Raw genomic sequence first — 27,091 nt, forward strand, 5'->3', positions numbered from 1 at the left:
GGGCAGCCCTGCTACTGTCTGTTACAAGGAGCAGATTATTCCTAGAAAGAGACTTCTAGGACATCAGCTAAGCAAGGTGCACATTAAGACAATGTGTTTCCCTGGTCTCCATCCACCTACCTGGACAGATGAGGAGTGCTGTAAGGGCAAGGGAGAGGAATGCACCAACCCCATCACAGGGGTTGGTGCATTCAGGTAGGGAAAGACTGAATAAATGGTGTGGGAGAGGTTCTGCCTCCTGCTGCAAGGCAGGCTGTCATCGAGGAGGCTGCTCTCACTGCTGTGCTACTTACATGTGCTACTTACATGTAAGACCAGGACCTCACTTTATGTCATGTCTGAAGAACACTGCTGTTACTTCTCTCTTTCCCCCTCTCTCCCCTGCTTCAAATGTTCCTATTACAAGCAACAAAGGAAAGTTATTCTTGCTAAAATAATTAAATATAAAAGAAAGTCATAGTAATATTTGGCATTTTTAATTTAGGTTTGTTTTATTTAAGTTTAATGTTAATTCCATGCTGTGTTTCAGTAAGAACAATACAGATTCTGTATCTGTGGCTCCAGTCAGATATCCAGTAGTACAAATTAGCTTCAAGTTACACATACTGAACAAAAGAGGTTGAGCGAGCGAAGGGAGATGGGGAAAGGGGAGGGGGAAAGAAAAAAATATTGAACACGCATGCAGGCTTATCAATGCCACCTTCAATGCTAACCTGCTTTGAGGAAAAGTAAAGAATAGGCAAGAATGAGCAGCCACGGATTGTTGAACTGTTACCAGCACCATCATTTTCAGCAACATTTCAGCAGTCTGGAAACTTTTTGTTTTTATACAGTAAAACCACTACAATATATGTCCCAATGCAACCTGTATTTCAAGCTAAACACCCAATTTAAGTTTAAACATTGGTATAAAATTCAGTTTAAACAGTTATAAAAAAAGAAAAATGCCACCACATGCGAACTACCTGGCTATAACAAATCTCTCCCCTCCAAGACTAACGGCCTTCGGGTGTAACATCCACTTCTAATGGCAATCTCACCACAGCTGGCAGGAGACAATACAGTAATGCTGAAAGAGCCTTTATGCAGTCCTGTTAGTGTCTTAAAGAACCTAAAAGCTGGCACCAGTAAAATCCACAGAAATTCACTCTTGCCTTTAAGAACTTTTAAACTGTGTAAAAAAAATAAAAATAAAGAAACCCAACAGGGCAGGAACCTAAATTCTGAGACCCAATGTAAAAGTCAGATTTGGTGGTTCTCAGAGTGACACTGAGGGTTTTTGTGGGGAAGGGGAAGGGTGGTCAGAGACGGGTTCTCTTGTTGGCCTTTGTGTCTCACTGGTTTTCATCTTCCACATCCTGCAGCGCTTCTTTATTCTGTTCTTCACCTATGAAAGTGTTTAAAAGGAAGGAAGATGTTAACTTTTAAAAATGACACCTGCAGAATGGCTTAACAAGCATCAGGAGATTAATAGTTTCATGCAAGTACACACGCTCACTCACACACTTGCATAAATACACACACTCGTAACAGCCAGTTCTGGAGTGAAGTGTTTCCATGGACATTGAGTCTCACAATCACCTCGTTACATTCCGTACAGAGCTGTAGCACAGGCTAGTAGGAGACGTACTCTGTCGTAAGGACAAACGACAAACCACCATTTCTGAAAACAGGGACTGCACGTGTGATCAGTCCCGTTGATGAAAAGATGGACAGCCAAGACAAAAGTCATCAGAATGGCTGTAGATCAACATCCTTCAATCAGAAAGAACCTTCCCCAAAACCTCATCTCTACCCCAGAGAGCGCTAAGGACACCTATTCACTAGCTACAGAAATGAGACAGCTTTCAGAAATTAAACTTTTTTCTGCCCCAGTCCACTCAAGTCTCAACAACAGCACAGTACTGCAGTCAGGTTTATAAAATAACACTGATGACATGTATTATTAAAGGTACCAAAAGGAATATGAAAAAATGTCCCTACTTTAAGTCCAACGTGACAAGAAACCCTAGGCCTGAGGCTATTAAGGAAAACATTTTGTAGAAATTAATTTCTCTTGAAAAACAGCCAGTTTGGACCTATTCAACCAGGCTGCGACATGCAGGGAAATGGAAGTCTCTCCATAAAGACTCTTGTAGTGTTTGGTTACACTTCAGCTGCCCCGGGTGAGATGCATGCAACACCTTCTGCACGTCTTTGCCCCATTTCTACTGCAACAGGAAAAAGTTTAACGTACTTCAGCTAGTGCCACAGCACATGCACAATGAAGTTAATTGATAAGAGAAACTGAAAAAGTGCTTTCTTTACAATTATCCTTAACCATGTGAGATGGTACTCACTTAAGGGCAATAAACAAAAACTACCCATTCCAAAAAATTCATTTGCAATAAAATCCAATCAAATGAGACTAATGACTTTCAGCATGTAATCAGAATGCCTGCTCAGAGCATGTCCAGATTCAGAATTATCACCAGGTACAATACAAGGTAGATTTCTGAAGAGGTGGCCTAGTAACACAAGACATCTGACATTCAACAACAAAATAATTTATGTTTAAAATTACATAACAGATCATTTGAGAGAGAAAAGCAGAGGCCCTAACCCAGGAAGATGATTAAAAGAAGATCTGAGCATGCTCTAGCCAATGCAGCACTTAAGCAAATACTCCTGTACCAGGCGATAGTGAAAGTACTTTTCATGCCTAAATATTCTTAATATCCATCCAGGTATGCAGCTCAACTCCCAAACGTGTAAGTTACTTTGGATCTTAGTCAAGCGTATTGGACCTGGGCAGGGGTAACAGGTCACAAATTGGTAGAACATCGCTTAGCCCTGGAATGGAGTCAAAGACACAAGCAATTTATCAGCAGCAAGAGAGTGGCAGAGGCAAGCACGATTAGTGATCGGAAGAAATCTGACGCTGAAAAGTTCATTGAGCCACAAAGATGACTTACAAAGTAGAGTTTTTAGGAAATGAACAGTTGGACTTTCCTTTAGGAATCTATACAGCAGGAAAGAAGGGGAAAACAGGAATCATATGAAGATGACATTACAAGCATGAAAATAAACTAAACAGCTCGTCTATGACATGATTAAAAGATACAGTAAATGAGATGGAAAAGTGTAGGAGCCAAGTAACATCGGATTTTAGAAAGTCATTCCCTACAACCTACAACAGAAATCAAAACAGGCAAAAGCTTAATGCAAAAGAAAAGCCTTTTTCAAGTCTCCCCCACCCCTTAGGAAACTGGTAATTGTGGTGATCTTTCTGAATGCCACTATTAATCTTGACCAATCTTCAAAGGCTCTGCCTGTTGTGGAAATACAGCGTTCGGGAAGCAACAGTTCTACATGCACTCAGTCAGCGTAGTAGCACGGTATGAGGAAGTGAGAAAGCTTAACTTCGCACCTATGTCTAAGCATAATGCACAAACACCACATTCTTCGTGGATTTGAAAAACTGCACCACTGTTTTAAGTAGTTCTGCAGTATTTTAGATTTTCAAATCATTATCCTTCTGGCATGCATCATAAACACTAACTAGGATAACCTGAAATACTTCAGCAAGAACAAAAATACCTATTTTCTATGCTATGGAACTCATTAGTAAACAAGAAATTTGAATCTAGATTATGCAAAAAGAAATAAAAGAGCATCTGTAAATAATCTTGTTGAACTTCTACGATACACGAGATACATGAGACATGTTAGTCAGCTCACAGGCAAATAAAGGCAGCTTTTGGAAGGTGTTCTAACGCTACTATCTCGCGACAGCAGCCCAGCCTTGTTACATCACCGAAATGGCTTCCTCGGTGTTCCCGCAGAGCACCAGGATATTTGGCTCCATTTAAAAAAATAAAATAAAAGGTCCTATCTTAATTGTAGGAACTAGGAACCAACTTCTTTTTCCAATGCCTAACCATGGCAAGGCAGGCATCTAATAGTACCTGCAGTACTTAGCGCAGAGTCTGTACAGATCCATCCAGGATACGCACACATGCTTCTGCACCATTAGATAATCTCACATCTTTGAAAGTAAGGTGTGGTCCCTTGCAAGAGACTTAAGCACTAGGATGCAGGGTAACCTAGGAGCCAACACCCCACACCTTTACAGTTTTCCCAGTTCTGTCAAAAGCCTAAAGAAATAGGGGTAAAACATGACCTGGGACGTTCAATACTCATGTCTATGCAAAGCGCTAGAAGCTGTCAAGTAACAATACTTCATTAAAGCAAACCCATCGATCCTACGCAATAACAGGTAGTCAGTAAAAAGTTAAGACTCTACAATTACTTTCGAATGGACACTACACCAATAAAGTACTCCAGAGTAATGCTATGTAACTATGCTTCAAGTAACATCTTACAAAAAAATTGAAGACACATTTTCTGAAGTAAAGCAGCAATGTTGTTTCAAACCTCTATGCATTCCTAAGTACCCAACACACTTTAAACAGGACTGACTTTTTTTCCCCCCTCCACATTAAAAGCTAAGCCAGCTCTTGCCATTTGTCTCTCCAGGACATAGTTTTTGCAGAAGACAATGCGTGTTTAATCGTTCTAAAGAATATGTTTAATTCACTAGCAATAATCAGTGAAACAGAAGGGATAACTCAAAAAACTATGAGTAAATTTATACTTAGCATCGTATGTGAAAATAAGAGGAAAAAGTCCATTCAGAATGCCAAAAGTACACTTAAAAACTAAAGTGACTCTCAGATGTTAGTGAACAGAAGCAATCAATGCCCCACCCTCAAGTACCACCAGGGGATATATTCCGTGTTTGCTTTGGCAATAGCCCACTTCAGGAGTTACAACGTAGCATTTTTGGGAGTATTGAAGAAAGTACTTCAAACATCTCAAGTAGCAAATCGGATTTCCCCAAGCTTTTTTTTTTTTTTGCTGGTAACAAAGTACAAAATCCCTTTCCTTTTTCCTCTTTTCTTCACACTCAATTCTTTGTAAGAATAGTAAAAGATATGGAGAGTTCTGTAAGGTGAAGTGATTAGTATGAAGGCAGTAAATCGCCCACTAAAATGCCAACAGAAATACTGAATGACCTGAAAAAAAAAAAACAAAACAGGAACTAGATCATTTGCAATACTTCCTCCTGCACTGGAAATTCACATCTGGTTGGAATGACAACCATAAATGAACATGACATGTCATAAGAAAAGAAAGCTGAATTAAATGAAGTCACTGCTTTTAAGATAATCACAGGTGACTAAACAGCCAGGTGGGGAGGAAAAAAAAATTAATGTTATTCATTCCACATCTCCTTCTTTCAAGGGAGAGCTGAAAAGCTTCTCAAAAGCAGCTACTGTCACCCCTATCAACCTACGTAGTGTTAAGAAAAGACAGAAGTTCAGGAAGGTAAATTATTAGGAAAGACAGAAGTAAAACACCAAGCCAATCTACCATTTCCACGCTCTCTTTTCCGGGCAGAGATCGGTGCCAGCAGCATTTTAGAGCAGAGTTTACTTACCATCACCCTGCATGTCTGAAGTCCATAGTGTCAGATTATCACGTAACAACTGCATGATAAGTGTAGAGTCCTTATAGCTTTCTTCACTCAGTGTATCCAGTTCTGCAATAGCATCATCGAAAGCTGCTTTTGCCAACCTATAAGCGCAGAATAGATCAGATTTAACATATGTTGCTAAACACAATTCAGAAGCACACAAGTTGAAGCAGTGGCTCAGAACACCTCTCTGCTAGTTTGGCTACGTGACATCCATAGCTTCTGTAGCAAATTTTTATATTATTTAATGGCGTTTAGATGTTCATCCAAACATCTCCCATCTTCAAAACCAGTCACTTTGTGTGCTTAAGAACAGTATCTTTTTACTCAAGAATACTGGTTTTATTAAACATTTCTACATCTTGCAGTACAACCAATCAAGGTCTGCTAAAAGCTTAAAAGAAAGTCTATTACATAACCTGCAATGACAGGAATAGAAGACAAAGAGTATTTGCTTCAGTCCTCACTTTTATGCTCCTATGAGCTGAACCCCTACAGAGAGATGAGCTATTGCCATTCTATACCTACTCACAGTTCATAGAAGTTTAACATGACCCCTCTTTACCTTGTATAATAGCCAACAGCAAGAGAGGCAAGTTAAATCATCTCACACTTTTTGCAGGATAAGGGCATGCACAGAGTCAACATGGCAAGCTGTTAAACTGCCATTAGTTGATGAATCCAAGGTTATCAACTACTCTGCTTCCCATATATGATCTACTCCCAGATAAACAAATGGGTCTCCGGGGGGACTCCGAAGAAAACTGACCAAAGTTGGAAACCTTTCCAATGAACTGACCTCAAACAGAGCAAGTCATCAGCTACTAGCAGGAAGAAAGCCAGGCCAGTGTTCCCATTGAGGAAAAGCAGCTACTCAAGTAGCAACCACTTCTGTCTTGTTTGGTGTTCACATAAAATTTCCCCATCTTCCCAGTCACTACCTACCTGCAGGCACGATCAGGAGAATTAAGAATTTCATAGTAGAATACAGAGAAGTTGAGCGCAAGTCCTAAGCGGATGGGATGTGTTGGCGGGAGTTCTGTCATTGCAATATCACTAGCAGCTTTGTAAGCCACCAAGCTATTCTCTGCAGCCTCCTTCCTGTCATTTCCTGTGGCAAACTCAGCCAGATACCTATGGTAGTCCCCCTTCCTGAAAACAGAAACAGGAAGAAGTCAGTCAGTAGTCTTTATTTCCCTGCCAGCCACTAAACTAACAGCTTAGTTCTGAAACTGATGTTTGTATATTCACACACAAAGGACAATGCTGCTGAATTACTGTCTAGCCAACAGTTCATTAGTACTCGAGTGAATTTTAAACCATCAGGCAGGAAAAAGTTTGGGTTCACTTATTTTCTTCCATTAGTACACAAAATCATAGTATTCCCTTCTCCATTATCAAACTGTGTCCCTGCACAACTGCATCTCATCTAAACTAGACAAATTTTTGCTCTGAAGGATAGAGATAATTCAGCTACAGTGGAAACCATTCTCTGGTCATTTCAAGACTTAAACTACGCTTCAGAAAGTACAAAATACGCATCAAAATAGTAACTACAGCAACATACTCCAGGGCCAAGTTTCATTTGATAATGCAATTTTGAAGTTGACACTACGTGACAGTTATCCATCTACCTAATTTTCTTCTCTTTATGAGGAATGTACATCTCCTGCAAGAAAACCCTGAAGCAGGGATGTGATTTCTACATTATTAGCTCAATTAAAGAAAACAGTTGTTTCTTACATATAAGAGCTGCACAACAGCTTATGTTAAGTTCTCACAACCTTATTCCCAACAACATCTATCCCAAACCACATGATCAGGACACTAACACCTCAAAGACAGCCAAAAAGGGATATTGGTTAGACATGACTGAACTACCCTCTTTCTAGAAGAAGTTACTGGGGTTGAGTGGGCAGAAAACACATGTGTAGCTACTTTATTTCTGTCTCTAGGTCAGATACAGTAAGAGGTCCTCGCCTCACAAGAAGATACTTACATTTTGTAATAGAAAACCTTGGACTCGCCAGTGTTAGCTGCTGGAATGAGGTGTTTGTCCAGTACATCCAGAATGTCACAACAGATTAACTTCAGTTCAGTCTCAACCTATTTAAAAAAAAAAAAAAAAAAAAGAAGAAAAGGTGAGGTTAGCACGTAAGACAAACAGCTATTTCAAAAATACCCAAATATCAAACAGGCAACATCATAAAAATCCAAAGAGGGGAAGGACAGAAGAAAAAAAAATTCAGCTTTTCCACAGGTGCATTAAGCAAAACAGTTCTGCATAATTAGCTGGCACACAAAAGAGGCAAGGACTGACACATGACTAAATGCATAACTGAATTAACGGAACTGTAAATTCCCTGGAAGACATCTTGCTAGACAGCTGCATTAAGTTTGTCTCAGGATGTAATTCCTTACTGCAAGGCTTGCACAACTCCTAACTCCTTACATTTTTGATCCTGGAAGGCTGCCCTAGAAGTGGCAACAGTGAAGGGGACAATTTGAATGTAATTAATACAAATCAGCTAAACTCCATGACACTCCAGGGTCAAATGGCACCTTCCGAACAAGTTTCTAGGGACTACTTGGGAGACAAAGCTCTAACAGAAGAGCCTTAAGACAAAAATCAAGGAGTATTAGAACAGAATAAAGATGTGCCACACAAACACAAAGGTCAGACACAAGAGGAAAACAAACTCCAGAAGATACAGACTCCAGAGGCAGGCAAAAAAGGCAAAGCGCAGCAACTCAGAGAAAAAGCAGAAATCATCAACACTAACAGTGAGATCTGTGGCCAAAGAAAACCAATATACAAAAAGTCTTATTTAAAAACAGATCCTGGATTTTAATAGCCGAAGTTGAAAACTGGTCACATCACCCTAATTTTTTCCTAATGTAGAATATAAACCAAGGTCTAAGAGGTTAGGTTTTACCACAGAAAGTTTCACACCTGAAAGCAAAGAAACTAAGCACACCGATAAAAAGCTAGACACTGTCTTTGGACATCAACATTGCCAAAACCAGACTCGCTCTGAGCACCCCACGTCATTCACAGTAGAGTGGCTGGTTAAGTGCAGATAATAACCTATTGCTGCCCTTCCATGCTTTCACAGTAACTTTCATAGCTACAGCTGCAGACAACTCCGGCTCAAGCTATTTTTATATGGTATAAAGTAAAGGTCTTCAAGCAAAGGCATCAACATCAGTTACAAGAAACTACCAGAAACAGCATGTCTTGGATCACAAGAGCAGCCCTACTTTGTCCACTGTCCCTTCCTATCCTCCCACCCACGCGTTTTTCTTTCCTTCTTTCTTTAAGCATTTTTTTTTGCCATGTAATATTTTTATCACCATATAGCTCTGAAACTAATAGGGTTTGTAACCACAACATCTACCCTCAAAAACTGTTAAAATTATAGATCCAAAATAAATGTTAAACTGGCACATACACATACCAATGTGTACAAAATGACTTAACAGATTTGCAAAAGTTCCTTTAGAGAAATTAATCTACAGCCAATTTCATGTACAGACAATATCAGAATGGCCTAACATTCAGAGGAAGAGTTAGATGCTATACTTAAAAGTTAGGCGACAAATGCTTAAGGAAGTTGCTGAAATATGGTCACTTGAGAAGAATCTACTTCATATATTTTTGGGCTACAAAAGCTATAAAACCTTTGGCCAGCAGTCAGTTCCTGCAAACTTCTTTCCTCTTGATCCTCTTTTTCAATCACTTCTTTTGCAGAGATCTTCAGCAAAACTGCAAAGAATTAAATGAGTTTCTAATCCTCTTTTGTTAAATAACCATACATGTATAAACTTCTATTTCATGTCAGACAGACCTTTTCCAGCTTTGCTTAAAGGATCAGTCACACAAGTTATCAGAGATCAGCTGCTGTCCAGGGCACTGCAAATGTCCTGACTAAGCTTAGTTTAAAAAGATTTAATATAAATCAAGTTGATTAAGAACAAAACAAAAAAAAAACCAACAAAACCCTAAAAGCTCTTTTACGAAAAGGATCCGTTCTAGACAGAGAGGTTCAATGAGTTCTGCAAAGCAGCAAACCAGCACAAGAGCCCACACTATGCCTGTTCAGAGCATTCAGAAAAGGTAGATTTAGGGTCTAACCCCATTCCAGCTCCAAATATGACATGTGGCTCTGACCAGCAAGGAAAGACTGCTCACCCTGATGGATCCGTAGAAGCCCCCACAATCCACCCTGCCTCTCTTTGTTTCAGTGGTAGTGCTGAGTTAATCAGATTCCAGACTCTGTTCTTAGCTCTGCAGATACAAAGGCTTGTAAACCACCTGGTCATCTAAATAAGGAAACTTATTAGAAGCAAGCAGGGAAAGGGTAGCCTGTACTAGTTCTTTGACCTGTTTTACTACGTAGCACCCAAAATAGCTGCACCTCACAGAGATGCAACATGGAACTAGAACAGTAGGAAACACTTGCTAAAGCCTGCCTACCTCCCTCCCACCCCTGCCAAAACAGACCGACCGACCACCCACATTTATGCCAATTCATAGTCTAACCTTTCTAAGAAGAGGAAGAGGAGAAGGAGAAGAGAGCGTTGCAGCTGCTCCAGAATACAACCCAGGCTGGAAGTCAGAGCACTAGAAACACACATTCTCCTATGTCACAAACACAGACCAATAAGAGGAAGGTGAATACTCGCCCTGTGCTATTAGGGAAGGGATTTGGTTTTACCACAAGGAAGTGAACTGCATTATGTGCAGACACACACCACTTCATCCTCTCAAGGACGAAGAACGCAAGCCTCTGTGTTCTCATCTACATCAGAGGTGCAGTCAGATGAGAAAAGCCAGGGGCTCTACTTTTGTGTACCCAAATGGCCACAGGACCCAGAAAAGCAGCCTGCCTACAAAGGAAGCAAGTAAGGGGCATTTTCCCCCATGGCTACGTATGTGTTTTGCTATATTTATCTTAAGTGGTCCGGGTAAAGGCACAGCCTGGCATCTTCCATCATCTCTCAGTATTGCCTAGTGTACGCCTCATACGAAACCAGCCCAGCCCTACTCTGACCACACCATCATCCCTTGAGTTCTGCCCCAAGTCACACTGGCTAGTAGCTCAAACTCCAAACATTTTTAAAAGCCATGTGCTAAATTATAATAATTACTCTGAATAATGCCACTATAATGGGTGTTTGTTGACAAGGCAGCAAAGAACCAGAACTCTGCTGAGCCTGCACTGGACCTTATCTCTTCACAGAAGCACTGAGCATGACAACACAGCAGCTGTGCTACCGTTCCAACAGCAACAGTGAGAACCATCATCCAAACCTTTGCAGTATGTTCTCCAGGCCCTTACTGCTCCCATGCCATCTTGCCAAACCCATTAACACTCTCCTTATAGCAGATGCTAACTCATAGTAGTCTCTCAGAAGACACAAACAGGATCTACAAATGATAGAAGCATCTTGGAAAACTCGGGCTAGAACTGAGTAGATGCAGCTAGTCCTTCTCCAGTATGGAACTACATTACAGTTCTCCACAGCATTCTTCCACCTAAAGCAACCGTGACAGCTATTCCCTTTAAGGATTTAACAGCTGAAGGTACTGCTGGCATGGCACTGCGCTTCACACGGCCTCTCTCTCTCTCTCTCAATAGATACTTCAAGGACTACATATATATATTTCTTGCACACCACTCTGTTCTGCATCTTACTTGCTCTCTTTACAAATATAGATGCAGAACAATGCCTTCTTTACAGTCCTTTCAAAAACAAAAAAAAGTCAGCCTTTTCACTATTAAAGGATCTTTGACAGAAGACAGTAACTGCTCACAAAACATTGTGCAAAAAAACCTGGAAGCACACAGTATAAGTCAAATTTGAACAATCATCAGATAGCTATTGTCTTATTTTACATGTTCTGTTAGAAAGATTTTAGACACACATCAAGAAATGGTATTTAGGACTGTATGTAACTGGCAGAGCCTCATCTCATCCACAAGCCAGCATAAAATTAGAAACTCACAACTTTCAACAATTCCATCGAGCAACAGAAACCCTATGAGTCAACAGAAAGTAGTCCAGAGCCTTTCCCGAGAAAAGATTTCCAAGCCAACATCATCTCCATTGGTGGTACATGAATCAGTGCCAGGTGATATAACAGACTCCACTGTTTCTCTGGAAGTGAAGATCTCAACCATGTGGAGGCACTTGTCCTCAAATAATTAGTCTCTGCAAAGATTAAGTATCTGCAAAAATGTGTGGGATTTAAATAGTACGGGAGCATGCCTGCCCTGTGCTAAACCATCATTTAAGGAAGGGGGAGAGCAACAACAACTCACTGTTCTAACAGCTGAAGGTTTCATTAGCCCTTACCAAAAGTCAAAGCTTGCTCCAAGTTCTCCATTTTAGGTAAAGCTGCACAGACTGACTAGACTCAGCATGAAGTTATGTGGATCAATTTCTCCCTCATGCAAGAGACAGAAAATAGCAAGGCCCTAGAGGTTATTACACATGCAAGTTTCACAGTTGAGATGTCCGTGACATCTTAGCATCCCCCATCCCCAGGAACATGCAGTGCTTTATCTCAAATTGATTGCTTTAACTGCTATCACTGTAACTGACCAGCTTAGGGATGAAAAAAAAAATATTAAAAATCTACATTTTTACAACTAGATGCTGTCGGACAAGCCGTACTATCTCAGCACTCATTTCAACCCAGGCATAGCTGTCTGAGCTAGTAATAGGTGTGCCAGTTCAACTGTACAAGACTAAGTAGGCAACTATTCTTCGCTGCCACCCAACTGCTACGCACTTAGTTTACAGCAACTCCTGACAAGTTTTCATCTGGGGGAAAAAGTAACAAAACAAGGCCAACATACATGAAACGCAACTATCACAGTAATAAAAGACAAGGTAAAGGAGTCAAAATGGCCATTTGGCTTTACACTGCCTGTCTTTATGCCAAGAACAACACTGAAGATCCACCCCCACTGGCATTTCAACTAACAGTGTTAATATATCGAACTTTGTAGGACACAGTACTGCAACAGCACCAAGCGTCCAAGTCTGTATGATTCAAAGCAATTTTTATCAGAAGTACAAGCTCAACAGCCAAACACCTCCTTCCGCATGGTTAATTTTCCAAAAGAAGTTGCTTAGGCTAAGTCAGGTTGGAGGGGAAGGAATAAGGCCTCCTGAGCACGTGCAGCCTCACTCTTAAGTAGGGAAGAAACAAAGTGCCAGCACAGTTCAAATGCTTAGCAGATATGCAGATACACTGAAGGAAAAGCCCCCCCTTTCTCCTTCGAGTCTACTGCCCTTTTGAGAGTTTATACAAAAACACCCAAGCTCTCCCCTTCACCAAGTATATTTCTTCTCCAGACAAGGAACAAACTTCATCCTTTCAAGACTGTCACCTTATTACACATCACCACACCACAGGCAATCTAGAATACCAGGGCAGTTTATGGCAAGGGTAACAAAATCGGACCGTAACTAAATGGCATTACATTGTAACACCAACTACATCTTACCATTTGCCGATATTCCCGAATCATTTTTAATTTGTCTTCTCCACCTTTGTTTTCTTCTTTCTGTTCAATGCTGCTGATTATTCTCCAGGAAGCTCTTCTGGCTCCAATCACGTTTTTATACGCAACAGAAAGCAGGTTCCTTTCTTCCACTGTCAACTCCACATCCATTCCAGCCACTTTCTTCATTGATTCAACCATTTCTAGGAGGAAAAGGTCAGACAATTATTCTCATAAATAAAGCATCTTTCAAACATTCAATAGAAGTTGTATGTTAATGATAGCTTATGAAAACAGGCTCCCTCCTCCTTTCACACACAGTTATTCCTCACTTTTATACTGGAGTGTTCCAAACAAATCAACGAGCACGTACACAAAGGAAGTATCTGATGTTCTTTCAAATGGATTTGACACGGGTTCCAAACAAATTCTTTAAAGATAGTTTGGTGGCTTTTTTTGTTTGTTTTTTAAGAGACAGACAAAAGGATTTAGCAGCAAGCGTGTTTTTCACAGTGGATAATAGTTATCAGTACAGTCCTACAGGAACGCATATTCTTCAAAGTGCTTCAGAAAAGGCAGTGAATAGTGAGAAAGCATGAGCAAAGCTAACTTGGCTTTCAGCACAGTAAGGATAAACTGAAGAATTACAGAATGCTCCACTGATTTGTCAACTGGAATAAAGTGTAACATGGTAATTAACCAAAAAATAAAATCCAGATTTGAATAGATGTAGAGAAGTATGAGTACTGTTATCAGGGAAGCAAGTTAAAGTTCCAAGAGGAACCACCAAAAGAAAAATTAGGTGCTTGGAGAAGTAACAAAAAAAGTCATCCTGAAGATACCCAGAGCAACCACATCTACTCATGCCAAGCAGCCATTTACACTGAAAAGCAACACACAAAATGTAAACTGATTGATATTTATAGTTTAAACCTTTTGAAAAGGACTTCTAAACCTGAGGTTAAAACAGTTATTACTAAATATAGCTTTCCTATACTCAAGTGGAAGCAAAAGCTTGAACTACTTAAGGAATGTTATAATCCTTTCATTACCTAACTACATTATGATTGCTTGTGGAGTATTAGAAAAATAAAAGCTGAAAGTGTTAAATATACACTAATTGAGAGCCTAGTATGAGATATCCAGGAATCACAGGTTTTGTCCTGCCACAGAGTGCTTCAGTTCATTCATCGTCTACCTTCCAGCTTCTAGAACTGGTGGGAATCCCACAGACAGAAAAGACCATTAATGAATGAGACTACGCCCCAACTACCTCATCTACTCAACAGGACAACTGTTTCACAGCTATCTGCCAGGCAGAGGGACACTAGAATGACACATTCAGCTTCTGTCAAAAGCACGATGATGTGATTAGGCCACACCTCCCCTAATAGGCCGCCTTACTGTTCTGTGGCCTATTTACCTCGCCCACTCAGCATCCCTCCCCCATCATTTTACCTCCTTATGTTCTGCTGTGTCACGGCAGCACAAGCAATGGGAAACTAATGAAGCTTAACAGTCAATTTTTTCCTTGGGTGACAAAGCTCACAATCTTAACAGGCGTAAGTTATTTCAGCAATGGGAAACCATAGGTTCAATTTTTTCCCTGGCAGGAACAATGTTACCAGACTCCAACAGGTCTCACATGTGTAGGACAAAATTTTATAGTGGCTCTAATCTTACCAGAGGTGGAAAAAACCCCCCCTGCCTCTACCAGTAGATTGTACTACTTCAGATCACAGAAATTAACAAAAAAAACACCAAGGATTTGATAACACTTTTACAAAACACCACCCTACTATTTCAGCGAAAACAGTTCACCATTCTGCAGACTTCAAGAGTTGCCCTAAGACTCCACATACATACAGTTAATATTAGCTTAAATTACAAGACTGCATGTTTATGTTAAAGGCAATGTGATATAGTTACAATATGCAACTTAAATAATGCAAGCACTATGACTTATTTCCTGAAGGATGACCCTACCATCTATACAAAGAACTTATTTCAAAGCCATAAACTTTTTAAATTACACGAGTTAAGTCATCTCACCTTAAAACAGCAGAGCGACACCCAAGATAATGTGCCTGTTAATTTTTGTGAACAATGATGACAAACGGGAATTAAGACTTGCAGTGACTGCTACTTGGGTACCTTTGCCAAGCTCCAGCAAGAAACACAGGGCTTGTCTTTAAGCTTAATGTTTAACTACCCTCATATAAGAGGAGTAATTGAAACTCCACTCCATGTGCAATTTAAGAAATCAACCTGTATTTGTGAATGCACAGCACTCCCTTCAACCATTAGCTGCAGAGGTTCATGAGCTGAAGCGACATCCTCTATGTAAATACAAATAATTTAAGTGCAGAAAAAGGAGGGGGCAGTCATGCCATACTATTAATCTGTGATGCTCATTCCCAGGTATCCACCATCGCTCTAAAGATCTTTGGTCTGACCCAGTATGACCATTATGCTTTAATCAAACACGCATGGTTTTAGATGTGTGGCAAGCTTAACTAACCAAGATCACATTAACTTTGTCCCATTAGATCTTCTCTGAAATTATGAACGCCAGAGGAAAGTGAGTAACACTAATACCTTCTCTCCAAGCGGCAGGTTTCTGAATTACACCATGTCTTTTTCAATTACACTTGTGCACCCTACAGGTAGTCTCTAACATCACACAGCAACGCACAGATTACAGAAGATCTAGCTCTTCTTTAAAACAGAGTTTATATTCTTCTGTGCTTTACCAATTGGGATTAACTACAGAGCATTTCAGTCATACTAAGGGACGTACTACAACACTTCTACAGAAATCCTGCTTCTTGATGAAGTAAAATAACTATTCACACCTATCTCTCAAATAATAAACAATGATACACATGTAATAACTACTCCAGAAGTGTGGAGGTGAGAAAGATGTACAGTAACAGTTTTGAAGATCTTCCAGCCTGTGTTGGGAAACTGCAACAACTGGGACAAAAAAAATGGGCAAGTCTTATCAACCGTACTAGTTTCCTTCACACTCTCTTCCTTAGAAGCAGATTTGTCTAACATGGAAATTTAAAAGAAAAAGACTATACACAAGGCTTGATGTTCCCTGTAACTGACTATCTGATTCTCAGAACACACTTAATCATATCATTACAAATTTAATCAATTGCTTCACTTCTGCAGGATTTTATCCGTTGCTAGCCTAAACATCTACAAGCCCTTGAAACAGAGGTCAAACACCTCTGTGCACTGAATGGCAAATCAAATTTAAGCTCAGCAATGGCTTTTACAGAGGCGTACCTAAGACCCAGTCCTACAAGCAGCACAGCCTCAGTCAGTATATATTAGCCCTGTTGCATCTCTTCAACCTTCTGCAAAGAAGGTCGTTAATTATCACTTTGTAGAGCCACCACAACCACAGAAACAATGGTGCCAAAAGAAAACAGTCAACTGCTCAGAACTACTACCAGAAAACAGGCCTTGTCGTCCCAAGATTTTTATGACCATGAGTTGTTAATAAGCCAAACAGACTTTTTGCCAAGTGACAGCCATCAAGAATAAGATGCTGGTGGTGGGAGCACTTGAAGTTTTCTTCATTTGTGCTGAAACACAGAACCCTCAAGCTCCACCAGCTCTTTATACTAGGTACACAGCCTCTCTTAATACACTGATGAAAGGAACTGAAAGGTCTTATCTTCAAAACCCTAATCCTGTTACTAGTTAAACACACAACCACAGATTAGAATCCCACCCATAAACAAGTATATTACCCAAAGAGAAAAGATTATTAGCCTACCTACGATGCTGTTGGAGAAAAAAGTTTCTAGTAAAGAGCCCAATTTTACTTACAATACAAAAATCTGGGCTGATATTTCAAGACAACAAAATAATATTGTGTATACCTTGGTCTTCCATGGTAAAGCCCTGAAAGTTTAAGCCTGACGAATAATCTTAAGAACTCAGGCAATACAAAAGAGGACAGCATATCTGCATCTTCTCCAACAGAAAACTAATTCTATACAGAAATAAAGCCATCTATGCCTGCCAACAGAACAAACATTTTATATTCTAAGTGCAGCTTTACCAATCTGGAAGATTCCACAAGGAAGTGAAAAGCACAGAGACCATTCAAGATAAAATACAAGTCCAAGATTACATTTCAGTAAGAAGGATTACTGCAGTAATGACAACTCACTGCAGACACAATCCTTACACTGCATTATAGAAAAAGTAATGTTGTGCAGATTCAAGAAGACAGAGATTGTAGTTTAAGTGATTAAGTTCCAGCCTTTCAGTTGATTGTGACTCTCACCTTATTATGCTACTGTCAGATCGTGCCGCCATCAGAGCGGAAAATCCTAGAAGTGTAAAATGTGGAAGGACAGGGGAATATTCTGGAGAATGACACGCTTGCCCTAGATTTATATCCTTGCCCAGGCATTTGCTGTTGGTTGTTATAAGAAATATCACAATAAATAGACATTTGGTCTGATCAGGTTTGTGTATTCTTACGGAAAAAAAGGCATTTCACTGAAACTCAAAGCAACTGCCTAAGATACTACAAAACTATAATAATACCCATGACATTTTTTTAAGTTCCTACATTTTACTACTATGATTAAGATGCTTGGCTCCTCATTGCAAATATTGCTGACTCACCTCCAGCCACTGTGGAGTAACAGCAGGGACACACATGCATAGTTCAAAGCACAAAGGATTTGGACAGTGATTGCCACTACACTGAGTGCTACCTACCAAAGATTTTTAGAACAGCCTAGTATGTGGCTTGGGATTGGGGTTTTTTGTTTTAATATGAAAGACAAAGATTATGCCTTACTCTAAGCTAAAAAGTAACAGGGTAGTTTACAAGTGTGAGAAGCATATGTTTGATAACCATCTACTAGGGGCCAACCCACAGAATTTGTGCAAAGGGCACAGTTGATAAGGGAACGTAATAGGACCCAAAATAGTGAATGTCTCTTTTACCAGATAAAGATGAGAAACTAAAGTATTTTGTTGCTTCTCGAACTCTAGAAATCCATGCAACTCAGGGGAACTGGAATGTCCCTGTGTAAGGATATATGGAAACTGGTGATGTACACAAATTTAGTGGAAAGACTAAAAACCTTCCCAATACACGATATGAAACTTAAGAAACAATAGACCATACCAAAGCAGTAGCCAGTATCAGACAGTTCTATCAACGTTTGTGCTTTTAACAGAAACCACTTGGCCTAAACAAAGGCTGACACACTAAAGAAGAGAACCTGTTGGGGCAAAATTACAGTATTTGCAACCTACAGTTCAGGTATGAAATAGTGCTTAAGTTCCTCACTAACCATGATGCTACAGTGCCTGGTTTTTTTTTGTTTTATGAATCATCTATTTATATAGCGTACGTCAGGGCACTCCTAATCTGATTTTCAACAACACACAGATCTACTTCAACCTTACTGCAGTAACTACCCCTTGCCACCACACACACTGGTTCAACAGTACCACAAGAAAAATAAGAACTAGAAAATCTATTAGCGGTGTGCCTAACTTCTGAAAGAAGACCTACTGAAGTGAGAAAACTTGTTTTAACAAGAACAGAGAAAGAGCTTGTTGAGTAAAGGTGGGATGGGCACGACTTATGGTCAGCACACTGAAGGCTCAAATGAAAATGACCCTTAGGAAAACCTGGAAGATGGCATTCTTAAATACTATGAAGTTAATAGTAGCAGAAGCACAGCACTTCAGAAAACTGAAGCTGTGTTTTAAGTTTAATCCTTTCTATTCCCCTTATCTAACAGAAATAAAGCAGACCAAGATCTTCAAGCTTCTAAGCTGCTGCTCAGTATCTATTTCAGCATTTCAGGAGCTAAAAGCTGCAAATGAGCATCCAGTTTGATGTGAGGATGTGAAGAATACAGCAGAAAAAACAAGCCTTCCCACATGTGTTCACCATAGAAGACTGTGCACCATCACCAGTATTCAGAGAAGACTCACTAGTCTAGTCTTGTACTTGTTCATTCTTGGAATGAACAAAAAGATGAACAATAGCAAGTCACAAGAACTCAAAATAAAGTACCTGATCCTGAACTGTTGTGTTAAGACTTTGTTAGCAGCAAACACAAAGTGGCTAACACTTATGTCCACTTTCAAGAAGGGTTCCAGCAGACACTCAAGAGGAACTATAGAACCATTAACCTAATACGAGGAGTCAAGTCAACAGGAATTACATGATTGACATAGTCTACCTAGACTTCCCAAAGGCGTTTGACAAGGTCCCTCACCCAAGGTTCTTTAAGGAACTCAACTGCCATGGGATAGGAAGGAAAGTCCTCACATGGATAAACACTTGGCTGAAAGACAGGAAACAGGGTATAAGAGTCAAGTGTTCAGAATGGAGAAAGATCACCAGTGGAATCACACAGTGATCTGTGCTGGGAAGCATGCTAACATTTGTAAGTGACCCCGAAAAAGTGAAGCAAATAGTAAGTACTAACTCAGTAGTAGCAGCACACTGCTAAGGACCAAGACAAAAAAAAGAGCTAAAGAAATAGGGGCAAGTGTATTTTCTTCATTAAGTGATTAGTTAACTGTGACGATTAATGCCCATAGATTGCATTTTCCCTAGAACTGCAGACCTCCCCCTGGCATCAGTGGGCACTATCATATTCACTACAACAATTAGCTCCAAATTCAAGCCAAGAGAAGGTAGGGCTCATCTTTTCATCCATTAGGAATTCTTCTGAACACACTATTACACTGCCCACATTAGGTTTTGCTGTTCTCTTAAGAAATCCTGCATTTGGCAAGTAACACTTAAGAGATGCCTAAACCAGTCCAGCACCTTGCAGGGAGGTGGGCAGGTGGCCTTCCTCTCCCTACCAATTCTGCCATGCCATCTCAACACTTCTTTGACCTCTCAAACTGGCTGAATCAGGTCAGCAGTCAGAAAACAACTACTCAGGAAAAAAAAAATATCTTGCTTGTAATTTAAAGAACTGAACTGGCTCTAAGGGTCAGACTAGAACCCAAGTAAACATGAGAGAGCGCCAGGGAAGAGAAGACATTCCTCTTTCAACAATGAGTTGTGAGCTAATCTGACCCCACTTTGCAGCACTGCACCTTTAGTTTCTAAAAGCATAAAACGAACACAACATTTACCTTTACACACTACGTAAGTTTCTGCGATTTTTCTTCAAGGTCTTCATGTCCCTGAAGCACCCTGGGTAGATTTTTTACAGGCAATTAAAAGCAGGGTGCAATTACTGAGGTACTGAAATTGATAATCCTACCTTAAGCTCCCTGTCCAGAGCATGCCACACTTAACCACAACGTACAAGTTTTATACAAATGAGCATAAAAGAACCTAACAACTATATTCCCAGAAGCTAAGGCAACCAACAGGCACAGGGGGGAAAAAATACCAAATATCCATCCTGCACAGTGGCTTAGACTGGGATTTTGTGGAGAAAGCAGCAGGTTATGCTGCTGTTCCTTGTGTAAGGTTTGTAACGGCTGATGCAGCCAAGACACTTCCAACATTTGCTTGCATGACTCTGCAATATACAGTTCTGGAAAACATACTTGTACCTTTATGCACTCAGAGAAGTAGATGGGTTAAGGCCAAATTATCCAGGCAACAATGGTATTTTATGCATAATCAATCCTACAGACTATCACAAGTCTTTCTTGCAACAAGAATGTGATTTCGAAGTCATCGCTGTCACCTCTTCAAGCTGTCAACATATGCTTTTCTAAAGAAAAGAGTGTTTCTCCAGTATTTGTAACAAAATTTTAGTTTGAAAGCAAACACAGGCAAATTTAAAGACTGAGCCTCATCACACATTTCTCTGCTTGACTGAGATCTGCTACAAAGTAATCTTCTAATACAAGTATTCAAGTGTAAGGGACACCAACTCAGCTTCTGCACTCCTTGCAGAGAACCAAACCACCTAATAGTAGAGGTTTGTCTCCTTTGGTTGCTCTTGGTACCTCCAGAGATTCAAGGCCATTATAGAAAAAGGCCCCCTCTCACCCAGCTCCTCATGATCAGAAGTTAATTTTTATGGCCCACTATGCAAACAATTATCACTTTAAAAAATTAACAATCTAATTCTTCCAACATTGTCTTGGCCATACTCTTACCTACCTTTTAGGTTCCTACATTTCTCAGGGATATGTAGAGATTTTTCTGCCTTTTAGCACTTTCACATTTACCCAATTCAGAGACAAAGAGAGCAGTCATACCCCACGTCACCAGAACAGTAAGACCTTTGACAGACAGGTACAAGTACTAACCATTAATGTGAGGAGGAAAAAAAAACCCACGAAACCTTAAGTGTGCTTGACATTTGCTTGAAAGAGGTTCTCTGGAAACTGAAATTAACATGCAACTTAGATTCTAATTTGTGATTTGGTTTATTGATTAATTCTTCATTAAGCTGTAAGTTCAAGACCTGTTACTGTGAGACAATTTTTTCTAAAAGGAGTTCAAATCTTGAATTGAGTCCATTGCTGCACACCTTACTGCCTTTGTAATAAAGACACATTTCCCTGATAGACAACTTACAAAACCACAGCAGTCAGCTGTCAGCTTGCTGTATTGGGAGGCACCAGAGCTGCCAAATAGGTTTTTTTTCTCCATACCTTCACCTATTACCTGGTTTTGGGGGAAAAAAATAACCCACCTGTTTCACCTCACCTAAGCTATACCATATGTAAACTTGAAGTCATATACTTCAAGACTTGTAGTACAAAACTGCTGTTTAGAGTTTAAGTAGCTGCTTACAGTCTACCTTGCATCATAGTACGTTTCTCAGCTGATTAAAAGAAAGATGTTACCTAGCTTTCACAATGAAGAAGTGGTTTCAACGTTCGACAGCAGTCTACAGGAACGCAGATACATACATTCTCTTAATATAAAGAACTCAAATATTAAGGTAATTTCACAAACTAATGTTACCTACTCCAATTGTTTAAAAAAAAGACAATTTATAGTTATATATTATTCTATTAATAATAGTCTTTGAAGAAACAGCAGTTAAGTGAGATTTCTCACAAAGCTTCCTGGCATTTTGTGATTTGTCATGACATGCCTAAGCAGATCTGTGAAGACAGTCGAACACCCAAATCTCTTAATATCTCTAGAGATCAGGGCTTAAGTGCTACTTACACTGCAGAAGTACCTAGAAAGTTGTCCCCTTAATCTGGGCCAACACACAGATTGATACAGGCCTAGGTTTCCAACAATTCACAAGTACAGCTTCCAAGACTCTCTAAATTCTGTAACTGGGTCAGGTAAGTAACACCAAAGAAGCTACAGTTGGATGCCCACCATAAGTGCTGCTATAAATGCCATGAAATATACATTAAAAAACCCCTACCAAACACACTCTCTTAAAGGCTCAAGGAGAAAGAAGATGAGACAGAACTTAACATTATCCTAACATTAAACATGGAAAATTGTCATTCCACACCCATACTCAAGTTACACAGGATATTTGTATTCCGACGTATTTGTAGGCAGTACTTACCAACACACCATTTTATACGTGCCAGTAACTGTGACTTTATGATTGTGTATCTCAAACATCAAACTGAAGAGTAAACTTAAGAGTAACTCACAGTTTCACCATACTGCTTCCCAAACAATTTTGTTTACAGAATTATTTAGCAGTCTCAGCTATGATCTTGGCTGAACTGCAGTATTTCATATAAAAAAATTATTGGCATAATTTGTTCTTGTTAATTGTTTCAGCTGAACAAGAATACAGAATTAGATGCTAAAACACTATCTACAGTACATATTCTTCCAGGCCACGGACATGAGAGACATGAAGATGCATTCAGAACAGCTAGCAGAATTAGAGGGTGCAGCTTAAATTTCTTTACCCAACTTGATTCCAACAAACTTTGGAAGTCTAAAAACCACAGCACTGATTTAAACATGACTACTTTTAAGTTTAGTGCTCCCTCCTAAATGACAACAGTCTCATTACCATTCAGGAGCGACACAGCATAAGAAGTCTTTTATATTTTGATCTAGCCAGCTTGTTTTGCAGACATCCATGATACTGGCAGAACAGAAAGACCATCAAGGGAAATGCTGCACCAAGGCAAACCCTACTTATCAATTTTTACTACTTGACAGGAAGTCTGACTGTTTTCCATTGCAGATCTCTACAATGGGGTAAAATCTGATTACCTTCTAAAGAACTGATTTACCGCTGACCTAAGAGACCAGAAAGACAGTCATGCCTCAAAAGCTCCCAAAGATGATGAATCCTCCAGGATGTTGGCCAAGCACCCAACTTGGGTTTCCACTCAAACCAAAGCCAACACTTTCAGTTGCACTGACTCATCCACACCAGGTGGAGAACCCTTTCCTCCCTACTCACCCAACCAACTCCAGGAATGCTGCTGGAACTGGCACTAGGGGTCAGGGGGAAGGAAATGCATCTCCCCGTCTCACACCCTTTTTAGGGTAGGCAATTAAGACACTGAAAAAACCAAAAGCCTCAGCAGAAGTTGCACGCTTACTGTGGAATATGGAATTGCATGCGTCCCTCCGCCCAAGTCAATTAAGTTGCATCCCAACCTGTTTTTTGGGAAGGCATTTTTTTCCTCTAAGTCCTTTCAGTTACTGTGGAACATTAGTGGAATTCTTAGTTCTACCTTATTTCCCTACCGGAACTGTCACAGAATGGAGTCTTATTTAGGCCTTCCTTTTTTGCTGTACTTTCTATTCTCCTCCCCAAAACACTCATTTTTCAGATGTTTTGCAATAGTGCTATCAGAAGCTTTCTAATCACAACTCAGTAAAAATATGTTATTTGGTGAGAACTTGGTAATGTTGTCTATGAAAACTATGAACAGAAAGTACCTGGAGTGTCTTCCTACATCTAAATGAAGTGTAACTGCATTCACACTTTTTACATACAAGGGTATTTATTTCAAACAAATGAACATAACATCTTAGGGCAGAAGTAACAGTCCCATAAGAGTAACATCATCGAGAAAATTAAAGGCTCTTTCTATTATATGCAAGAAAGAAAAAAAGAGTGAGTCGCAATACAGACATTTTTGTGGCAAGAGACACCATCCAGGGTTGCCAGTTCCTCCCCTCTACCACGTTTTCCCCAGATACAAAATGATCAGGCATAGCACACAAACTTACAGGGGAAAAAGAATGAAAAGACGATGCTGGAAAAGTAAAACGATCTGTAATAACTTCTACCACATAATAAGCAAGCATATACATTTTCTTTAGGCAATGAAATATCATGTACTCAATCCCTCCAGGGTGAGGGCTCGCTCTCTCTGGGTTTGCCAGGGGCAGCAGTCTCTCCAACCGAAGGCAAAGGAAGAGAAAGGAAAGCGCTAGCCCCCTCCCCCGGGACCCAAGACGGACAGCAAGCCTCTCCCCAGCATCGCCTCCCGAGGGGCCGAGGGAGGCGGGCACCCACCTTCCGGAGAGCACGGCACTGGGCGTTGTCTGCGGCGAGCCGACCTCAGCCCCACACCGCCGAGCTCCGCGAGGCCCCGGCCAGAAGGCAAGCAAGGCCCGGGCCGAACAGAACCACCTCAAGCCGCACTAGTCAGCGGTACGATGAGGGGTAGCGGGGTCTCTTTGTCGGGCCCCCCGAGGTGGGGGCGGCTCCCCTGCCCCCCCCGGGACTCGCCCTTCGCGGCCGCCATTTTATTCCCGGCTTCTGCCGCCACCGCCCCCCGAACCGGGCCCCGCCCAGGCCCAAGCCACCCGCTCGTTCAGGCCCCCCATCCCCAGCTCCACCAGCCCCTTGGGGCGCTCCCAGTCGCCATTTTGTCTGTGCCCCCCTCCTCCTCCCCTGCCCCCCCTCCCCCGCCCAGCCGCCATTTTGTGGCCGCTCCCTCCCTCTCCCCTTGGCCTTGCACGGCCTTCCTAGCCAGCGCTCACCATCGTAGCGCTCAGCCTGCTCAGCCAACTTGGCCTGATAGACGAGGTCCTCCCGATCGTCCATGTCCTGCAGGCGGGGCGGCGTCGGGGACTGCACGGGGCGGATGGAAGCCGATGGGTCTGGGGGGCTCAGCAGCTACCAGCTCGCTGCTCTCCGGGCAAATATGGCGGCAGCACCTCCTCCCGCTGCATCCGGGCACTTCCGCGAGTGCGCGCATGCGCCCTGCGGCCTCCCGTGGCAACGGCGGCTCCTTGGCAACGGGCGGGAGGCGGGGGCCGGAGCCGCGGCGGCGGGAGGCGGCAGCCCGGGGGCGGCGGGGCCGGAGCCGCCCGCTCCACCGCCCGCTTGTGGCGGGGCCGCGACCGAGAGGGCGCCGTTGTTCTGGGGAGGCGGAGGGGGGAAGTGCGGGGCCGCCGGTGGCGGGGTGGGGCCGCGCTGCTGGCGGGGGGCCCTGCCGGGCCTGAGGGCGGGCCGCCAGCCAGGCCCCGCGCCGCGGGTGGGGGCGCTCGGGGAGAACGGCAGCTCCCTCAGCGCGTCTCTTTTCTCTCAGGGAATGTGTTTCGCTGCCCTCACACGCTGACAGTACTATCTGAATACCTCTCTGGGTATTTTTGTACAGATCACCGGGTGTGCTCCATACATATGGTGAATCTAGAAATGAGTGAAAGGCAGAAGGTCCGATTTAACTGGTGTCTGCAATCTCTCCGGGGTGTTTACTCAAGCGAGGTATCACCTCCAATGCTATGTCCGACGTAGGATATGATAATCTCAGAGTTTTAAGAGGCTAGAAGAGCTAGAACTTAAAATTGAATGTTTTACAAGTTCCTCACGGAGTACTTCTGAAAAAATGGAGCGTACGCTTAAATAATTGAGGTAACAGCTCAATTTCCAAAATCAGAATGGTTTGAGGAAACTAAAAGGGATTATGCTTGGCTGGCATAAATTTCATCTTCAAAGATTTGCTCAGGGTAGCTGTGAATGAAGTCTCATATCTCTCTTTTTCCAGCATCTCCTGGGATGAGCGGGCTAAAGACTCTCAGCTGTCCTGAGGTGTAGAAGTGCACAAAGGCCTCTGCAGTTTTTGATCTCCAGCAGAGACTGAGCAGGCCCTGGCACCTCTTGGACACAGTGTCGGGTATCCTTCTATTTACTCTTTTTTATTGTGCCCACTGAAACGGGCTCCTGATGTGTGACTGAGGGCACACACTTAAAGCACAATCTAAAGCACTTTTTTTTTTTAATAGTTTATTTTTTCCTGACTAGTTTCAACACATTTCAGTTGGTGAACAAGAGCTTTAGGGTATGTAAAATTAACATAACTTTATGGTTTTCTTACAAATAAATCTAAAAATATAACAGTATGATTTTTGTATCATTGCCTACCCAGAATATCAATGGTCTGTTTCCATGGGACATTTGGGCCCCAACTCTTTTTCAAATCTATTATCTATAATCAGAATTCCATAACAGGAAAAACCAAAGACATTAGCATGCCTGGACTAAGGTGAAAATTAGGTATCAAGCACAGAAAAAAATTGCTATTTTCAATTTAGTCAAAATATGATCAGAAAACGCTGATTTTGTTAAAATTGCGAATCATTATATACCTTTACCTCTGCATTGTTTGTAAATACATGGTACCATTACCAAGGCAGTTCTGGTAGGCACCCAAAAGATCTCAGCAGTATACAGAGTCACCATATATTTGCGTAAATACACTAAAACTCATAAGACTTGCAAATCACCTCTGCACTTCATCAATCTTGACCATAAAAGTCTATTCTTCAGCAACTGAGGCTTAGTTTCATATGGGAACTGTGCACAATAAATTAGATTTGCATCAATTTAGGAACTTCTCTGTGATCCTCACGTTCAGCACATGCTCAAGTTGTAGAGAGCTCAACAGTACTAGGCCACTTTGAGCAGACTTACTTGCCAAAAGCGAGGTGCATGCTTGATACGCTTGCTGAATTAGAGTATTGTCTAAATGCTTCAAGTATTTCTGAATGCACTTGTTACAGATGGCATGCAAATATTTGGAAATTGGCCAGGGATTTGGCAAAGCATGAAGATTAAACAGACTAACCCAGGGAAATACAGCATAATTTGCTCATGCAATCCTTGCTTGT

At 41.3% G+C, this 27,091-nt stretch overlaps 1 protein-coding gene across 2 annotated transcripts; it reads right to left on the minus strand.

Moving 5' to 3' along the window:
• Positions 1 to 465: 465 nt before the first annotated feature.
• On the minus strand, positions 466 to 25,165 carry YWHAE (tyrosine 3-monooxygenase/tryptophan 5-monooxygenase activation protein epsilon). 2 transcript variants are annotated; one of them, XM_068415745.1, is made up of 7 exons: positions 24,962 to 25,165; positions 13,039 to 13,238; positions 7,518 to 7,624; positions 6,464 to 6,670; positions 5,483 to 5,619; positions 2,955 to 3,001; positions 466 to 1,387 (listed from the first exon to the last, which is right to left on the minus strand). In XM_068415745.1, the coding sequence occupies exons 1-6, from the start codon at positions 25,023 to 25,025 to the stop codon at positions 2,994 to 2,996; spliced, it is 723 nt and encodes a 240-aa protein (XP_068271846.1). In that variant the 5' UTR covers positions 25,026 to 25,165; the 3' UTR covers positions 466 to 1,387; positions 2,955 to 2,993. The 2 variants fall into 2 exon arrangements, with proteins under 2 accessions (XP_068271846.1, XP_068271845.1); XM_068415744.1 differs by lacking the exon at positions 2,955 to 3,001.
• Positions 25,166 to 27,091: the final 1,926 nt, after the last annotated feature.

The sequence above is a fragment of the Nyctibius grandis genome, chromosome 18, assembly GCF_013368605.1.
Source record: "Nyctibius grandis isolate bNycGra1 chromosome 18, bNycGra1.pri, whole genome shotgun sequence".
Classification (NCBI taxonomy): domain Eukaryota; kingdom Metazoa; phylum Chordata; class Aves; order Nyctibiiformes; family Nyctibiidae; genus Nyctibius; species Nyctibius grandis.

What these genes read in the sequence shown, in the direction of transcription:
- YWHAE (XM_068415744.1), bottom strand. Translation starts at nt 25,025, where the DNA reads ATGGACGATCGGGAGGACCTCGTCTATCAGGCCAAGTTGGCTGAGCAG. An exon ending in TCTCCTGATCGTGCCTGCAG is followed by an intron (nt 5,620 to 6,463) that starts GTAGGTAGTGAC and finishes CTGCGCTTATAG; the next exon opens with GTTGGCAAAAGCAGCTTTCG. An exon ending in TTCAGACATGCAGGGTGATG is followed by an intron (nt 1,388 to 5,482) that starts GTAAGTAAACTC and finishes ACACTTTCATAG; the next exon opens with GTGAAGAACAGAATAAAGAA.